This window comes from Trachypithecus francoisi, unplaced genomic scaffold, assembly GCF_009764315.1.
Source record: "Trachypithecus francoisi isolate TF-2019V2 unplaced genomic scaffold, Tfra_2.0 Lachesis_group0, whole genome shotgun sequence".
Taxonomy (NCBI): Eukaryota; Metazoa; Chordata; class Mammalia; order Primates; family Cercopithecidae; genus Trachypithecus; species Trachypithecus francoisi.
Genome location: NW_022681453.1, coordinates 163,452,576 through 163,470,140, shown reverse-complemented (window position 1 = coordinate 163,470,140; position 17,565 = coordinate 163,452,576). Strand labels below are relative to the sequence as shown.

The following is a 17,565-nucleotide window of genomic DNA, read 5'->3' as shown; positions in this document are numbered from 1 at the left end:
GGGAGGTACATTCCACCCCATGTATTCTCAGTTGCTTTTTCAAACATATCAGTTACAACAGTATGATGGTATGTTGCATAGTCAGAAGTTGCACATGTGTGACTGGGGATAGATTTTGGCTTCATTTCTTGGCTTAAAACCTTGTTTTGTCTCTTAGGCGTATAATAAAATATTTTGGCTGTCGTTTCCTGCAATTAAAAATCCTACAAAACTGAGCAAATGGGCAGCCTACTGTCCCTGATTTTAGAAACTGCTTTGCACACAGGTGACTGTTCTATCATCTGACCATTATACAGGACCATAAAATTTTAGTAAATTTCAGTAAGGGAACCATAACTTATCCAAAGTCACATCTTTATTGAGCCCATGAACAAGACTGTAGTGAGAATTTTGTTACATCCCCTAGGATCAGCACCCTGGTTATTAATCTTTCATCTAAGTTTTTATTCGTGGCCCATGCCTATATATCTAGTACCAGCTGTCCATACTCATGTTACTCCATGTTTCTTTCTTATCTTTGGTTATTAAAGAGGCTATTTTCATTCTCAACCATCAATTAGTATTGAAAACCTAGGATTATGAAATGTCAGTCCTGAAAGGGGTCTGTAGGTGGGTCTGGTCCTACCACCTAATTTTGCAGAACTATGCTGAACTGAGGCCCAGTGGTGACTTGGCTAGGGGCACACAGCTTGTTACTGAAACGAGACCAGAACCCAAGCATCCCAGCTCTCAGGCCAAGGGACCTCCCCACTACTATACCACCTGGCCTCATCTCTAACAATAAAATGATGACTTCGTATATAGAAACTTCTAGAAATACTGGTGTGTCCTTTGGCAAAATTATTTTACTATCCTGGCCACAGTCTCTTCTGTAAAATTACAAGATTAAATGACCTCTAAGATCCTTCCATTTCCATTTTTTTATTCCCCTGAATATTCATTGTGGTCATATTCAATAAAATCCTGTCTGTTTTTAGTACTATGCATTCTTTTATTAAATGAGATATGCATATTTATAAAATGACCTCATTTAGGAAAGTCCATTAATATCCAATATTCTTTTAACAAACATGTATTCAGTTTTCAGCTAATGAGCACTATGGAAATGCACAGATGAGTTTTGTCCTTAAGGATCACTCATAGGTAGACACTGAGTTATAAACTTATTTAAATTGAAATAAAAGATACATTGCTTTTTTCACTTTTACTTTGTAAGCACTTCTTCATAGTAGAACAATATGAGCATAGCGATAATACTGTCATTCTGGAGTGATCAGTCACTGTTATGTTGTGATACAGTATACCCTTGCATGCATGAGACAAACTGTCCACTTCAAATGACATAAACTTGAAACACAGCCAAGATTAAACTTCTGTTGAAAACAGCCTAACCTTTAAAAGTCTGATAGCTTTAGTGAATGGAGTCAAAGACACAGGCTGGATATAAAATCTGTACTTTTGGGAGACAGATGCAAACCATGTACTAGGAAATCTTCCTGTTACTATTAAAGTATTTAGTCACTATTTTAACATCAAAGACTATGCAGTTTCTAAATGTCAAAATATTTGACATGCTATCTTCCCTTTTCTGTTTCTACTTAGTAACCCAGAATGACTTTTGGTTCACAGATGTATGCAAGCCAGAGGCTTCTTGTGACCAAGCCAGACCACCCCCTGTGCAGTCTTACATGGATGCTGCTTTCCTTCTGGATGGCTCCCGGAACGTGGGAAGTGCTGAATTTGAAGACATAAGAGCTTTCCTGGGAGCACTATTAGATCACTTTGAAATCACCCCAGAGCCGGAGACTTCCGTCACTGGAGACCGGGTGGCCCTATTGAGCCATGCTCCCCCCGACTTCCTACCCAACACTCAGAAGAGTCCAGTTAGAGCTGAGTTCAATCTTACCACCTATAGCAGTAAGCGCCTCATGAAGAGGCACGTGGATGAGTCAGTTAAACAACTAAATGGAGATGCTTTTATTGGTCATGCCTTACAGTGGACTCTGGACAATGTCTTTTTAACTGCACCCAATCTGAGAAGAAACAAAGTCATATTTGTGATATCTGCTGGGGAAACCAGCCACTTAGATGGGGAAATCTTAAAGAAGGAATCTTTGCGAGCCAAATGTCAAGGGTATGCCCTATTTGTGTTTTCCCTTGGCCCTACTTGGGATGACAAGGAACTGGAGGATCTCGCTAGCCACCCTTTGGATCACCACCTGGTCCAGCTTGGCCGAATTCATAAACCTGACCACAGTTATGGTGTGAAGTTTGTGAAGACCTTTATAAACTCAATCAGGCGTAAGTCATAAAATCTGTTCTTCTCTGCACATTAAGAATATACATTGTATCACTAAAAAAAGGTTGATGAGCTAACATGGATACTTGGAAACCTCTTGTCTGTCTTCAAGGGCACTTCAGGGTCAGAAAGGAAAATATATAATGACGGATGGTAGAAGGGAGGAAACCTCTGGTTCCTACACATTTAGTTTTCTGGCTCATTTTTTTTTTTTTTTTATGTCTCTGGTTCCTATGGAGAAGCAAGCATAACAAGCAGCTGTGAACATCTGTCTTCATGGAGCAGTGCAGTCCGGGGGTGTGAAGTCACAGCCTGGACTTTAGCTACAAAGTAGAAATCCTTGCCATGTAACCTTAGCATACTGCCCTTTGATGGAAAGTTTTATCTGTTAAGGCACCAAAAAAGAAAGCCAAAGAAAAATTAAACAGTTCTTGGCTTTGCTTTCACAAGTTCCTGAGGCAGAGTTTGAAGTGTTAGGAGATACCATTTTACCTGTCAGAATGAAAAATACAGCCTTGCAAAACTTTCTTAGCCTTGTTAATGGCTCTTTTTATGATGCCAGTAATTAGTGTAACTGGTGCCCATTAAAAAGAAACATGGGCTGCATTTCTTAGAGTAAGTTTGCCTTGAAAATATGCAATCCATTTTGAATGCAACAGGATGGATAAAAATAAGCTGTATCCTAACATGATTCTGAAGGGTGAAAAGCACTTGGTAGGATTTGCAAATGTTTTCATGGTAAATGATCCCTTGCAGTCCAGATACAGAAAAATGAACACACAGGCAAAAGAGTACCCAGTGTGGCTCAACTGAAGTCCTAATTGTGTCTCAAATGTGCCTGTGATATTACATGGCAAGCCCAGTTAAAGCTGTAGAGACATAGACTTATCAATCAGTGTAGGGTGAGGTCTAAAGAAGCCTTTGTTTGTTGGGGCTGATAGTATATCCTCTATGATTCAAACTGACTCTAGGACCAGTAGTACCAGTGTCACTTGGGAGCCTATTAGAAACATAGAATCTTAGGACCCAGTGCAGTCATTCTGAACCAGAATCTGCATATTATAAAGATCCCCAGGTGACTCATACGTATATTATGGTTTGAGAAACACTTGGATAGGAACAATAAGCTCCCAGAATGAAATTTATGTGGATGTATTCAGGAATAGAAGCCAGAAAGAAAAGCTAAGGATAAAAGGAAAAAAAATGGGGATGGGGTCATTCTGAAGAAAAGAATCATAAGGCACTTGTAAGGGTAAAAAAGGTATACCTCTCAAGACTGATAAACTTGTAAAGAAACTCTCATCAAGAGTTTGCCAAGAAGTTGAAAGAAGTCTTATGATGGAATTTCCTTCCCGACTCCCCCAAAATTCTTGGTAGTGTTTTATGGGTTATTAGCCAAATTTTATTAGATAAATAGCACCACCCCCTGCCCCCAGCTGAGGAAAGGTAAAAAGATGTTTTAAGAAAAAAGTACTTCGGGTACGTGAGAGATACATAAAGTGCTTTGGGAAAACTATAACCATGATGAAATTATATACCATTCTTCTGGAACTTAGATCTATAAATTTGCAATCTTTAAAATGTAACTATAAAAGTACAAGTCAAGAAAGATTTTGCATAATCATGTTCAAGTCTACATGCTTAATTCCATAGCAGGCCCACAGACTTGCACTAACGCACTCAACATTAACATATATTTATTGGGGAACTTCTCTGAGCCACTCACTGTTCTGATGCTGGGTATCCAGGAGTGACCAAAACAGTCCTGGTTACTGACTGGTCTTCTGGTCTAGCTCCCTCGCTTTGTGGCTCTTACTTAAATATACTGTTATAGTAGAGTTGACTGTCAAGCAGTCCACATCAATCAACACATTTTCTAAGAGAAACAAAACTGTTGACAAACCATCTGATACTTAACACAGGTAAAAAGAAATTAAAATTCAGGTGCTCAGTAACAGTAGCCTCACAGTCTTAGGCCATTCAGTCCAGAGCACACAATCCTACCTATAACAGCAGCTCTGGAGACAGTGTTGGATCACAGTCCAGGACCAACTTGCTACTTATCATGACCCTGGGTGATCAGGAAGAGATCTAGTTGTGTTTAGCAAATCGATTTGATTTAATGCTTCAAAGAAATATACATTTTTAAGAATTCCCATCAAAAATGGCTTTTAAATCTTTACATGGCATAAAAAGAGGCATGCTTCATTGTTATGAAAAATTAATACACTTCCAAATGAAATGAGCCACTAATGAACTGAACCCAAGATGTTAGTGCTGTTGTCGCTGTTGTTACCGATTCAAAGACCATAAAGAAAATGTTGTTTTCCCTTTGCATTTTGATATTTCTAAGAAGCAAATAAATAAATACTCTTGTTAGTTTATATCAATTAAAAGCCAGACCATTAGAACTGGCTCATGGTATCTCCTCTACTGGTTGACCTGCTTTAGCAGCTAAGAGGATCTTACTGAAAAGTTAGTTGAATTCACCTATAAATTCAGAAGGGATGTGTTTTCTAAAGTCAGTTTTAAAGATTCCCCTGAGAAATCTGCTTTCATTTCATGTGACCACCTTAGTTGGTATTTTTCTTGGTGGCTATTTAAAACAGTAAAGTGGCACTTTGTGTATAGAGGAGATTGCAGTAATGTTAACAGTCATGAATACAAGACTCATCACAGGCTTTTCTCTTCTAGGTGCAATCAACAAATATCCACCAATAAACTTAAAAATAAAGTGCAATAGACTTAACTCTGCAGATCCAAGGCAGCCCCTGCGACATTTCCGAAGGTATTGTCTGCCTGGTGTTACTTGATAAACGAGAATGCCCCCCGCCTTTCTTCTTTCTATTTTCCTCCTCCTCCTCTTCTTGCTTTTCTTCCTCCTTCATCTAACATATATGATGGCTGCAGCCTACCTTCAGATGGTTTTCCTAAAGGGAAGTAGGATAGGGTGTGCGTGTGAATGAATATATGTGTACATTATATACATATATACATGTAGAGAGTAGCAAGATAGTAACTGTTGGAGAATATAGGTGAAAGATATACAGATTATTTATGATTCTGTTCATTCTAATTTTCTGTGAATTTCACAATTAAAAACTTGTAAAACTTAGTGAAAGAGTCAACAGTAATAAATGTGTCCGAAGAGAAGCTTAATGAACTATAGAAAATGCTGAAATAGAATGCAGAGATGATCAAGAATTTTAGAGACAAAATGAAATGGGAAGATCTAATCTATATCTAATTGGAATTCTAGAAAGATGAAATAGAAATAATGGAGAGCCAATATTCAAAGACATAAAGAGATGATCATTTTCTAGAACTTATGAATGACATGAATTCACAGATGAAAAAACAAGATATAACAGGCAAGATAAATAGAAAGCAACAGTTGGACATAGTATGGGGAAATGCAGGACACCAAGACAAAACTTAAAAGCAGCCAAAAAGAAAAGTCAGATCATCTACAAATAAATTATAATTAGGCTGGTAGGTGATTTATCAATTGTAACAGTGGAAACCACCAAACTCTTGAATAACTTTAGTGGAAGAAAATTTTGTCAACTTAGAAAAACTGTCTTAAGACAATTTAGACTTAAAAAAATAGTTTACTACAAAGAAGTCTTTACTAAAACTTCTAAAGTATGTACTTCAAGAAAAATAAAAAACCACAGAAGAAGGGAATGAGATGCAAGAGGCAATAGTAAGTGATAAAATTTGTCAGTATTGAGTTAAATCTAAACAAATTTGTTTTTGTTTGTAAGACAGAGTTTCACTCTGTTGCCGAGGCTGGCGTGCAGTGGCATGATCTCAGCTCACTGCAAACTCCACCTCTGAGGTTCAAGCAATACTCCTGCCTCAGCCTCCTGAGTAGCTGGGATTATAGGCATGCACCACTATGCCTGGCTAATTTTAGCCACGCCTGGCTAATTTTTTTTGTATTTTTTAGGATAGATGGGATTTCACCATGTTGGCCAGGCTGGTCTTGAACTCCTGGCCTCAGGTGATCCACCCACCTCAGCCTCCCAAAGTGCTAGGATTACAGGCGTCAGACACCATACCTGGCCTAAACAAATGTATTTTTAAGTAATATATCTAACTTTTGGGATTACAAAAAAGCTGTACTTGTTAACAACACTAGGAAAATAAAACATTTCACCTGGTGATTTGAACAGAAAAAGTTCTAAGACTATAAATATTAATAAATATTTTTGGTGTATTTAAATATGAGAAAAGACATCAAACAAAAATAATCTTGTATTATTAAAAAATGAAGCCTTGGACTTTAAGGAAAGAAAGGTGATACTAAAAAAAGAGGGTATTAATAATGTAAGTCACAGGGAGATAAATGGAGTTAAAAGATTCTAGGAGCTTGTATCATTTGGGCCGGGGGTTAGGTTATTGAAAAACTTGAGATGCTTAAAAATGCATTACAAATTTTAAGGGCACACATGAAAAAGAAAAATAGAAATTAGCTAACTAACAAAAATCTAGTGAGGGAAAATAGGATAGAAAACAAGAATGTAATAAATATTTTTTAAAATAAAAAGCCAAGAAAAAAAAGTTTCTTTAAAAAGGCCAAAAAAAAAAAAAAGACAAGTAGAAGGCACAATAACAGCAGAATCAAGTCCATTTAAATATGTGAGTAATCACGAAAACAACAACAACAACAACAACAACATGAACATGCCAGTTACAATCAGCGATTGATGGATTTGATTTTAAAAACAAAATAAAATCCAGCTTTGCCCGGGCACAGTGGCTCATGCCTATAATCCCAGCACTTTGGGAGGCCGAGGCAGGTGGATCACCTGAGGTCTTCAGTTCGAGACCAGCCTGGCCAACATGGTGAAACTTCATCTCTACTAAAAATACAAGAAATCAGCCGGCGTAGTGGCAGGCATGTGTAATCCCAGCTACTTGGGAGGCTGAGGCAGGAGAATCACTTGAACCCGGGGAACAGAGGTTGCAGTGAGCCAAGATTGCACCATTGCACTCCAATCTTGAGGACAAGAGCAAAACTCTGTCTCAAAAAATAAATAAAGAAATAATAAAATAAAATCCAGCTTCTACTGCTTTCAAGACACACATCCACAATATAAGGAAATGGAGAGGCAGAAAGTAAAATGATAGAAAAAACATACCGGGCAAATATATCAAAAATAAAGGTAGAATAGCTATATTTATATCAGATAATACATACTTTTAACTAAAACCATTTCATAGGGATAAAGAGGATGACTACATGATGACAAAGTGTTAAATTTATGAGGAAGATAGAACAATTTTAAATCAATAAGAGGGTCGTAAAATCTTAAAATATACAAAAGAGAAACTGAAAAACCACAAGGAGAAATTGTCAGTGAACCATCATCAAAATTTGAGATTTCATTACACTAGTTTGAATATTGATAGGTCAAGTAGACAAAAATTAGTAATGATATAAAAGATTTAAACATAAGTAATAAACCATTTAGCAGATACATGCAGAACCCTGAACAGAAAAATTAGACATTCTTCTAAAGAACATATGGCTATTAACAACTGTTAAATCAAGGTGGAGTGTTTACAAGTGTTCCTTGTGCAACTTCTAACTTATAAAGCAAGTGTCAACAAATCTCTGAGAACTGGTGTCATACAGTCCACATTGACCACAATGCAATTAAGTTAGAAATTAATAACAATATTTTAGGCCAGGTGCGGTGTTCACGCCTCTAACCCCAGCACTCTGGGAGGCTGAGGTGGGTGAATCACCTGAGGTCAGGAGTTCAAGGCCAGCCTGGCCAACATGGCGAAACCCCATCTCTACGAAAAATACAAAAATTAGCCGGGTGTGATGGCACACATCTGTAATCCCAGCTACTTGAGAGACTGAAGAAGGAGGGTTACTCCAACTCAGGAGGCAGAGGTTGCAGTGAGCCAAGATCACATCACCGCACTCTAGCCTGGGCAACAAAGTGAGACTCTGTCTCAAAATAAATAAATAAATAAATATTTAAAAAATATATATATATATACACACACACACACACACACACATATATATATAAAATAATGTTTTAAAAGCCTATACATTTTTAAGTCACCTTTCTCAATAATGGGACAAAAAATTATAGTGAAAACTTAAAAATACTTAGAACTGTATAACAATCAAAATGCTATATGTAAAAACTTTGTAGGATGCATCAAAGTCATGATTTAGGAAATTTTAATTCTCATGTGAGGAAAGTTTTTTAAATTCAAAAAGCTAATGAGCTAAGCATTGATCTGAAGATGTTATATATTTGAAAAACAGACTATATCCAAAAAAATGAATATAATGAGTAGACTTAATTTTTTTTTAAATTAACATATACAAGAGTGTCAACAAAGGCAAGTCAGTTCTTTCAAAACTTAAGAATGTGCATATATATTGTATCTTTAGCACATATGAATATTACTTTTTAAAAATTAGAAATAAGTGAAATCAAATGGGAGTGTCTTTATTTCTGTGGTAAATTATTCTGTACAAACACACATATACATTACTCAGCCACCAACCACAATCAAATGTGTACCAGCACCTGGACCCACACTTAGGCAAATACCTTTGGCGACATGCCTACTTTTATTGTGTGATGTGTGCATTTCTGCATGGTGATCAAGGCCAGGGAGGCACTCCTAATGCAGAAGCCCCAGCTCTGTCACCTCTGAGAAGCCTCCACTTGGAATCTCTTGCTTACCTTGACAGATGAGCTGTCCAGGTGAACTGTCCAGCAGCAAATAATTCCTGAAGTCAAGCCTAAAACAGGCCTGTGAAGTAAGTCCAAGAAGAGCACGGCTCCCCCATGCTGCAGGTGTCTGGCAGCTTGGAAAAGGGATATAGACAAGATGCCGTGCATGTGACTCTTGCCGAGGACAGCGTCTTTGGCATGGAGGGTACATTAAAGCTGGTGCTAAAGCAGTGTTTTCACTGAGTCAGGCTAAGTGTTACAAGCTGGTTAGCTTGCACAGGGCCTGGGTGCTCAGTAGGGCACAGCACTTGGGGTTTAGTGCTCTGCAGTCACTATTAATGTTATTTTTGAATTTGAGTTTTATAGTGAAGTCCAATGGGATAATAAAGCATGTGCTGGGGAGTCAGGACCTGGAGCCTTGGTTCACTTGCCAGTCCATCTCCCTCCACTTCCCCAGAACTGGTTCTCACAGCCCACTGTGTATCTCCCAGCTCCCTGGGGTTCCCCCGCCCCACCCTTCCCTAGACTGGGAGACTTAGGGTCAGTTATGCTCCCACAGTCTTGGGACAGGGAAGCAGCAGCCATCCACCCCAAGCTGGCAGTGCCACACTACATTTGTCTTTTGCCCGCTTATATTTAGGCACCCAGCACATCCCAGCAAAGAGGCTGCAACACTGTACAGCAAGCTTGTGGAATCTGTGGCACACAGGCTGCACAGACAGCTTTGAATGTGGCCTAACACAAATTTGCAAACTTTTTTAAAACATGAGATTATTTTGTGTTTTTTTTTTTTTTTTTTAAGCTTATCAGCTATTGTTAGCGTTCGTGTATTTTATGTGTGACCCAAGACAGTTCTTCTTCCAGTGTCGCCCAGGGAAGCCAAGAGACTGGACAGCCCTGCTGTAGAGGATCACCCCTCTGCCGCAGGTTGGGATGGCCAGCCAAGGGAAGGGGCGAGATGTCTGGCTCGAATTCTGGCTGTTGGGAAAAGGAACTCAACAGCTGGCCACACACCAAGTAAAGGGGATGGGGAAAGCATTTTGAATGACAAATAGAAACCTCCATGGTAGATGGAGAGATCACAGAAGCTTTTTCTGAGTAGTCCCAGCTACTCAGGAGGCTACTCAGGAGGCTGAGACAGGAGAATTACCTGAATCTGGGAGCCTAGGGTTGCGGCGAGCCAGGATTGCGCCACTGCACTCCAGCCTGGCAACAGAGCGAGACTGTCCCAAAAAAAATAAAATAAAATAAAAAATAATTAAAAAAAATTAGGCATGGTGGCAGGCACCTGTAATCCCAGCTACTCAGGAGGCTGAGGCAGGAGAATCACTTGAACCCAGGAGGTGGAGGTTGCAGTGAGCGGAGATCACGCCACTGCACTCCAGCCTGGGTGACAGAGTGAGACGCCATCTCAAAAAAAAAAAAAAAAAAAAGTACTAACTCCTACATGTAACACAGTGAAAAATGGAAATTGAAAGATATGGTATTAATGTTCAACCTTTTGAGAATAAAAATATTTGAGAGGGGAAAAAAGATAGCAATATCATGCTATACAAGCACTTACTAATTTAACAATTTTTTCTTAAAGATGGGGAGGAAGATAACATAACTAAACCTGCCATAAAACAAAGGACCTAATGGAAAAGGGGGCGGGGGCCGGGGTGGGGCAGCATGAAGGGGCTGGGGAAGAGTCCAGTAAAGATAAGACGATGAAAACAATGTGCTTCAGACTCAAAATAATGCCCTTCCCATGATCAGTGGAGCCATGTTCTATGCATACAATTGTCACTTTGGGGAATTTTATAACTTTCAGTCTGGAAGATAATAAGGAAATGCTGGGATAGCACATGGGTGGCTCACTACTGTAATCCCAGCACTTTGGGAGGCCAAGGCAAGAAGACTGCTTGACCCCAGGAGTTCAAGACCAGCCTGGGCAACATAGTGAGACCTCAGCTCTCCAAAAATAAAACATTTGGCCAGGTGTGGAGGCACGCACCTGTAGTCCCAGCCATTCGGGAGGCTGAGGCAGGAAGATCACTTGAGCCTAGGAGATCTGGACTGTAGTGAGCTATGATGGCAACACTGCACTCCAGCCTGGATGACAGAGTGAGACCCGCCTCAAATAAATACATATAACATTATATTTGTATGTTATATATAATATGTATGTATATACACACACACACTGGGAAGAGCAAAAATGAAGGGAGATGTGAGAAAATTGTATTTGCAGTGAAATTTAGCCATGGCTACTGTTCTTGGTAGATGTTAATAATATATTTGTATATTATGTATATTATACATTATATTTGCATATTATATATATATATATATACACATACACACACACACACTGGGAAGAGCAAAATGAAGGGAGATGTGAGAAATTTGTATTTGCAGTGAAATTTAGCCATGGCTGCTATTCTTGGTAGATGTTTGTTGATCAACTTATTACATCTCTGATTACACTGATGGAAGTGAACTGAGATACACGTTAGAATTTGAGTTTCAGAAGCCTAGACATGTAGTATACAATGCATGGAGGCTTTGGGGTCTATGTAACATGAATTGGCATGGTGTTTTTTGTTGTTTGAATGTTTCCTTTCTGCTTAACTCTGTTTATAGGTGGAAGAAAAAGTGTGTGTTTCTATGTGTGTGAGAGAAGTGAAATAACTTTAATTTTAAATGTTCTGTATCTTTCACTATACTCATTTTCTAAATACTGATTTTTTTGAGAGGTCAGATTTTATAGCTGGTAAAAACAGAAAAATAAGAAACAGATCACAATGAATATTACCACTGTTTTGGTTTCAATGTTTTGAAGTTCTCTTCAGTCCTCCTGTATTAGTCTTTGCATTGCTATAAAGGAATAGCTGAGACTGGGTGATTTATAAAGAAAAGACATTTATTTGGCTCACGTTTCTGCAGACCATACAAACATGGCACCAGCATCTGCTCAGCATCTAGTGAGGCCTCAGGAAGCTTTTACTCATGGTGGAAGATGAAAGGAGAGCAGGCATATCACATGGCATGAGAGCAAGCAAGAGAGAGAAGGTTCCAGGCTCTTTTTAAACAACCAGCTCTCACATGAACTAAGAGCGAGAATTCACTCATTACCACAAAAACAGCACCAAGCTATTCATGAGGGATCTACCCCCATGACCCAAACACCTCCTACTAGGCCCACCTCTAACACTGGAAGTCACATTTCAACATGAGATTTGGAGGGGACATCCAAATCATATCACCTCTCTTGACTGTAATTCAGCTAATTGCTGAAGTTTATCAGTATTAAGAAGCCTCTCTCTCTCTTCATACCATCAGTTTTTACGCATTCATCCTACAAATATTTATGAAGAGCCTGCTGTGCCAAGCTCTCATATCTTAGCTGTCCAGCCTGCCCCAAGCCATCTGTGTTCCTATAGTTCTACACCCATTTCCAGGTGTTTCTGGTAGTATGAAATTTATCTCACTTTCTTACTCCAAATATGTTAATAGTTTTCCATAGTGTCAATAAAAACCCAGTTCAATGGCAGTAACATTGAACTCGGTCTCAGATCAGTTGGGTTATAGTTCCAGCTCTGCCATTGACCTTCACCTCAATGCACTTCAGTTTCCTCATCTGTAACCAACAGAGGACCATGGTAACTAGTCTAGGGGACTTCAGTTGTTGCTCACAACGGAAATCATTTTTCATTCCCATTTTACACTTGAAGAAACAAGAGTCACTCTAGTTAAATGATTTGCCCAGAGCTGTTCAGCTAGGGGCTAGAATATAAGAATTTAAGAATGTGTCTGAACCCAAAGCTCCTTCCACAACATCCCTGTATATAGGATTGTCTGAAACGGCTCCCTTTTTGTACTGGCTGATACAGTAGCCACTAGCTATATGTGGTCATTTAATTAAAATTAAATCTCAGTTCCTCAGTCACACTAACTACATTTCAAGTACTCAAAAGCCCCATGTGGCTCATGGCTGCCATATAGGCAGTACAGATTCTCAGACACTTCTGTCAGCACAGGTTTTTTCAGACAGGCTCTAAGTTCTAGTTAGCACTTGGCTTCTATGATTCCCTGATTTCTCAACCTGTCCTGCGAGTCCTACCTGACTCCAGTTCCTCTTTTACTGTTGGATTACTCATGACTCCTAGCCAGGCTCTTGATGTGCCTGCCAGACTGGGCTCTATTTCTATGTCCCCCATTGTACCTAACACCATGCCTTCTATTAAGCAGATAGTAAACATATGGATGGATAGATGGACCTATGGAAGAAAGGAAGAGACGAAAGAAGGGAGTGGCATACATTCATGCTTTCATTAGACAAATACTTATTGAGTGACTGCTATGTGTTAAGCACTTTTAGGTTCCTGGGATTACTATAGTGAACAGACAAGATCTCATGAACCTTCTGTCTGGTTGGGTGGAAAAGTGGGGAACAGATCACAAAGAAGTTTACAGGTAAATAAAAGTTCAGATAGTGCCAAGTGTTATAAAGAAAATAGCATGATGTGCTGAGGCACTGGAAGTAGGAGTGGATCTGGGAAAACTATAGATATGGTGGTCTGTGATGAGGTACCATTATGAACCCAAATCTAAATAATCAGAAGGGCCATCCTTGGTAGATCTGAGTGGTACATATTCCATGAGGAAACTTTGCTGCTGAAATAATACTTTTGCATACTTTGATGAGATGTATCATTTGTCAGCTTCTGATATATGAGCCAATGTAAGTACCCAGTTTAATAATTTTAAAATTACCCTGGAGGAAGGCTGCAACAAGGAAATGGGTGAAACAATTAATTTAGTAAGATAGATTAATATGTAGTCTATTAAAGTTGAAATGGCATTTATCTTCTATGATGTTCTCTTTTGTTGTATAGCTTTGTTCCTGGACCATATAAAGCTACTCTCAAAGAAGATGTATTACAGAAGGCAAAATTCTTTCAAGATAAAAAATATCTTTCAAGAGTAGCAAGAAGTGGCAGAGATGATGCTATTCAAAATTTTATCAGAAACACCTCCCATACCTTTAAGAATGAAAGAAGGGTGACAAAAAGTGCTCCCAAATGACGTGGTAAAAAAAAAAATGCTTGAACAACTTAGCCTTAGGAAGCATAGTAAGACTCTGGACTTAAATAGTAACTAAATCTGCTGCCAGAACTCAAGCAACAGTTTGTAGGTTATCAGGAGACTTGACCCCCTGCATTCATTGGTATTAAGATATATCTTGTTCATTTATTTGACCACTCCTGACAATTCCAGCACTCTACAACTGATACGTCCAAGAACTGTTTCATTAGAAGACAGAAGAATGAAGTGTTTTGAAAAGTCTAATGGAGATATAAATTGAAGGTAAAATTTATATGATGTATGCATATGTGTACATGAGTCAATGTTAATTCTTTTATCTCTGTCCAGTTCATTTCCTGCAAACCTATCCTCCTTTCCTAATTTAGTAATGTCTAACGCTCATCTATTTAATCAAAGTTATTTGTAAATGTTTTAAGCTACTCCAGAATTTACCCTAGAAATGGATGCTGTTTATATGTCATATTTTTAAAATTTGACCTTCTATTCCATTTAAACACACCACTGTGGGAGTTGTTTGCTTGGACGGATGAGAAGAGGGTAATTTTCTCCATCTCTACCTAAATCCTCCTAAACTCACTGAAAAATTCATTAATTCCCACAGAACATAAATTACTGCTTTTGAGCTGGAAGTCTTCTCTTCATTAGGAAGCTTACTGCCATTTTGATGGAGCTTGAAGCCATTTTGATGGACTTCTAGTCTGTCTTTCCTGTTATGGTCATTTATTAATTTTCACTAATGCATATATGCTTTAGACAAGGAGAGTCAAGACACAACTTGTCATAGATGAAGCTCTGAGTTACTTTTACCCATCAGGTAGCTGTTTAGTCAATAATAAACAGCACCAAAACAGGACTGGCAGAGCTCTTAAAAACAGCCTTAAATACACGCTGAGTTTAGAAAAATGTAAGAAAATCATTGTTTTAATCTACAAATTCATATGCAGTTGCAGAGATGCAAAAGAGATCTGAGTAAAAGTATGAAAGGTTTTAGTAGAAGTACCTAGTCTCTAGTAGCATGCTCTGATGGCTATGTCCTCATCTGCATTTAATTTTTATTTTTATGATAGGGCTGATATTTTCAACAACTGAACACCCAAAGTATTATAGCATTATTTAATTTAAACACAGTGTTCAGACCTTACCTCAGTCTAAGAGCTGGCTCCACAGCTGGTAGCAATGGCCCTGTTAGGCAGACTGTCCCCTTCTTTGGGAATGGAAAGAAGCCTGCTTGGATGCATGAAGCAGATGGATACTGACACCAAGGACATTCAGATTTTCTTTCCTATACCTATTTTCATAAAACTTGGAAAGAAAAACTATCTGCAGTATTTTTTAAAAACCACTTCTGCCATTCTTACTTAGGTAAATCCAGAGATAGCACCTAATGTCTTCAGAGGAGACAGAAGTTCAAGGAGGTAAATGTCACATTCATACTCAGGTAGCAGAGAAGAATAAAACACATCAGGTTTGCTTCATCTATCCTAAGTGATGCTTAGAGGTTCAGGAAAAATGTCTCAAGTACAGGAAATTAATGAGCAATATTTACGATGTATTTTAATAAAAGGGATTTTTCTAGTTAACTCTGAGTTAAGCACAAACTCCTTTCTTTTGTTAATTGTTGGAAATGCCATTAAGATGTATTTGTCTGTTTTTCTGCATTGGCAAGTAAACACCAAACAAATATTCCCTTGGTGACAGATTATTTTTAGCATTTTGGGCCATCTTTTGAATCACCAATAGGTGAGAGCTCTGAAGCATGCTGCAAATAGAAGTTCCTTTTTAAAAATGCCTAATATTAGTATTTTCCCTGATTTACCTCTTTCTCCTAAAAGTGGAAACAGCAAAAATTAAGTTGAATATAAATTTAATAAAGCTATATTTAACCCAAGAATCACACAAGCAGGATGCTTCTTGGTTTAAAAATGTGAATTGATCGACTGTAAAGGAACTGCCTCCCATTATCTCTGCACTGAGCTATGAGTCAAACTTTTTTTTTTTTTTTTTAAGTAGAGGTCAAAAGGAGATGCAACTTAACATGGCATCAGATTGTAATACTTAGAATTCAACCAAATAACTTTTTTCCAAAACTGGGACTTTTCTGTGGGGCAAGGGGACAGAGAAGAATGGGTGGTAGCAGGAGATAAGGGGAGAAAAGGATCATATCTCTGTCAGCCCACTCCATTTTTTTTTCTTAGCATTTCCCACATTTATCAGTCTTAGAGCTTATCTAATGGCTCCAGGCTGAAGTCCAATCTCAGGATTACAGTTTCTATATCAAAAAAAATTTTCTCCAACCCTCTGCAGACTCTAAATCTGACTTAGTAGCTAGAAACCCTGTAAATACGGTCTTGGCAGACATTAAGGGAAACAAAGGCAAGGCAACATGACAATGCCAAATTTGAAGCTATCAGGCCTAGTTAGTCCATCATTCCTAACTTTGATGTTTCTGAATGACTGGCATTTTCTGACAGTTTTGTTGTTTACCTGTCTAAAAACTAAGTGCAGCTGGCTCTGTATCTGTGAGTGCTCCACATCCATGAATTCAACCATGGATAAAAAGTATTCAGAAAAAGAAAGATGTTTGTGTCTGTACTGAACATGTACAGACGTTTTTCTTTTCATTCTCTAAACAATACAGTATAACAACTGTTTATATAGCATTTATAGTGTATTGTATCACAAGTGATGTAGAAATTTTAAAGTATATGAGAAGATGTGTGTAGATTATCTGCAAATACAACTTCATCTTATGTAAGAGACTAGAGCATCTGTGGCTTTTGTGATCCTTGGGAGATCCTGGAACCAATGCCCCAGAGATACCTAGGGATGATTGTATTGAATCAATGAAACTAGATGTATGCTTTGTAAACTACATGTACTGTAACTTAATTATATAATTATAAAAATACAGAAAATTCTTAGCGTATTTCTAAGCAAGTAGGCTTTTCCCTTGGCTGAGATTTTTAGACTCATGTAACTAATTTTAAACTAAAATATTCTGAATACCATAAACCCTTCTGCAAGTGGATGAGAATTAAATATGGAGACGGTCTGTATGCAAATAGTAATCCATAACCTTGAAGGGTTTTATCTTAGTGGAAAAGACCAATTTTGGCCTTTTAAAAATGTTATTTTTGGTGTACTTTTAACTTTATTTTTCTTTTTCATGCATTCAATAGTCTATACTGGATAAAAGCAACCTGTTGGGTCAAGTGTCAGAATTTATGGTACAGCCCATAAAAAATAATGATGGCCAAGAGGAGGCACACTTGTATAACTAATATGCAGGAAATCAATTCTATAATGTTAAATAACTAATAAGGCAGACTGTAAAACACACAAGAAATATTAGAGCAGAAAGAGCACACTAAAGTCCAGAGATCTGGACCTAACGCCTGGTTCTGTCACTGATTCCTTGTGACATCGAGTCCATTTCTTCACCTCAGAACAAATGCTGCT

General features: G+C 38.1%; 1 protein-coding gene across 1 annotated transcript in view; it reads left to right on the top strand.

Moving 5' to 3' along the window:
- The window catches only part of COL6A6 (collagen type VI alpha 6 chain), a 109,441-nt gene extending 92,578 nt beyond the window's left edge, over positions 1–16,863 (top strand). The window contains exons 33-35 of the mRNA XM_033202296.1: positions 1,630–2,301; positions 4,994–5,087; positions 13,896–16,863. Coding sequence (XP_033058187.1) covers positions 1,630–2,301; positions 4,994–5,087; positions 13,896–14,085 — 956 coding nt within the window. The 3' untranslated portion in view covers positions 14,086–16,863. The remainder of the gene's footprint in view (positions 1–1,629; positions 2,302–4,993; positions 5,088–13,895) is intronic.
- Positions 16,864–17,565: the final 702 nt, after the last annotated feature.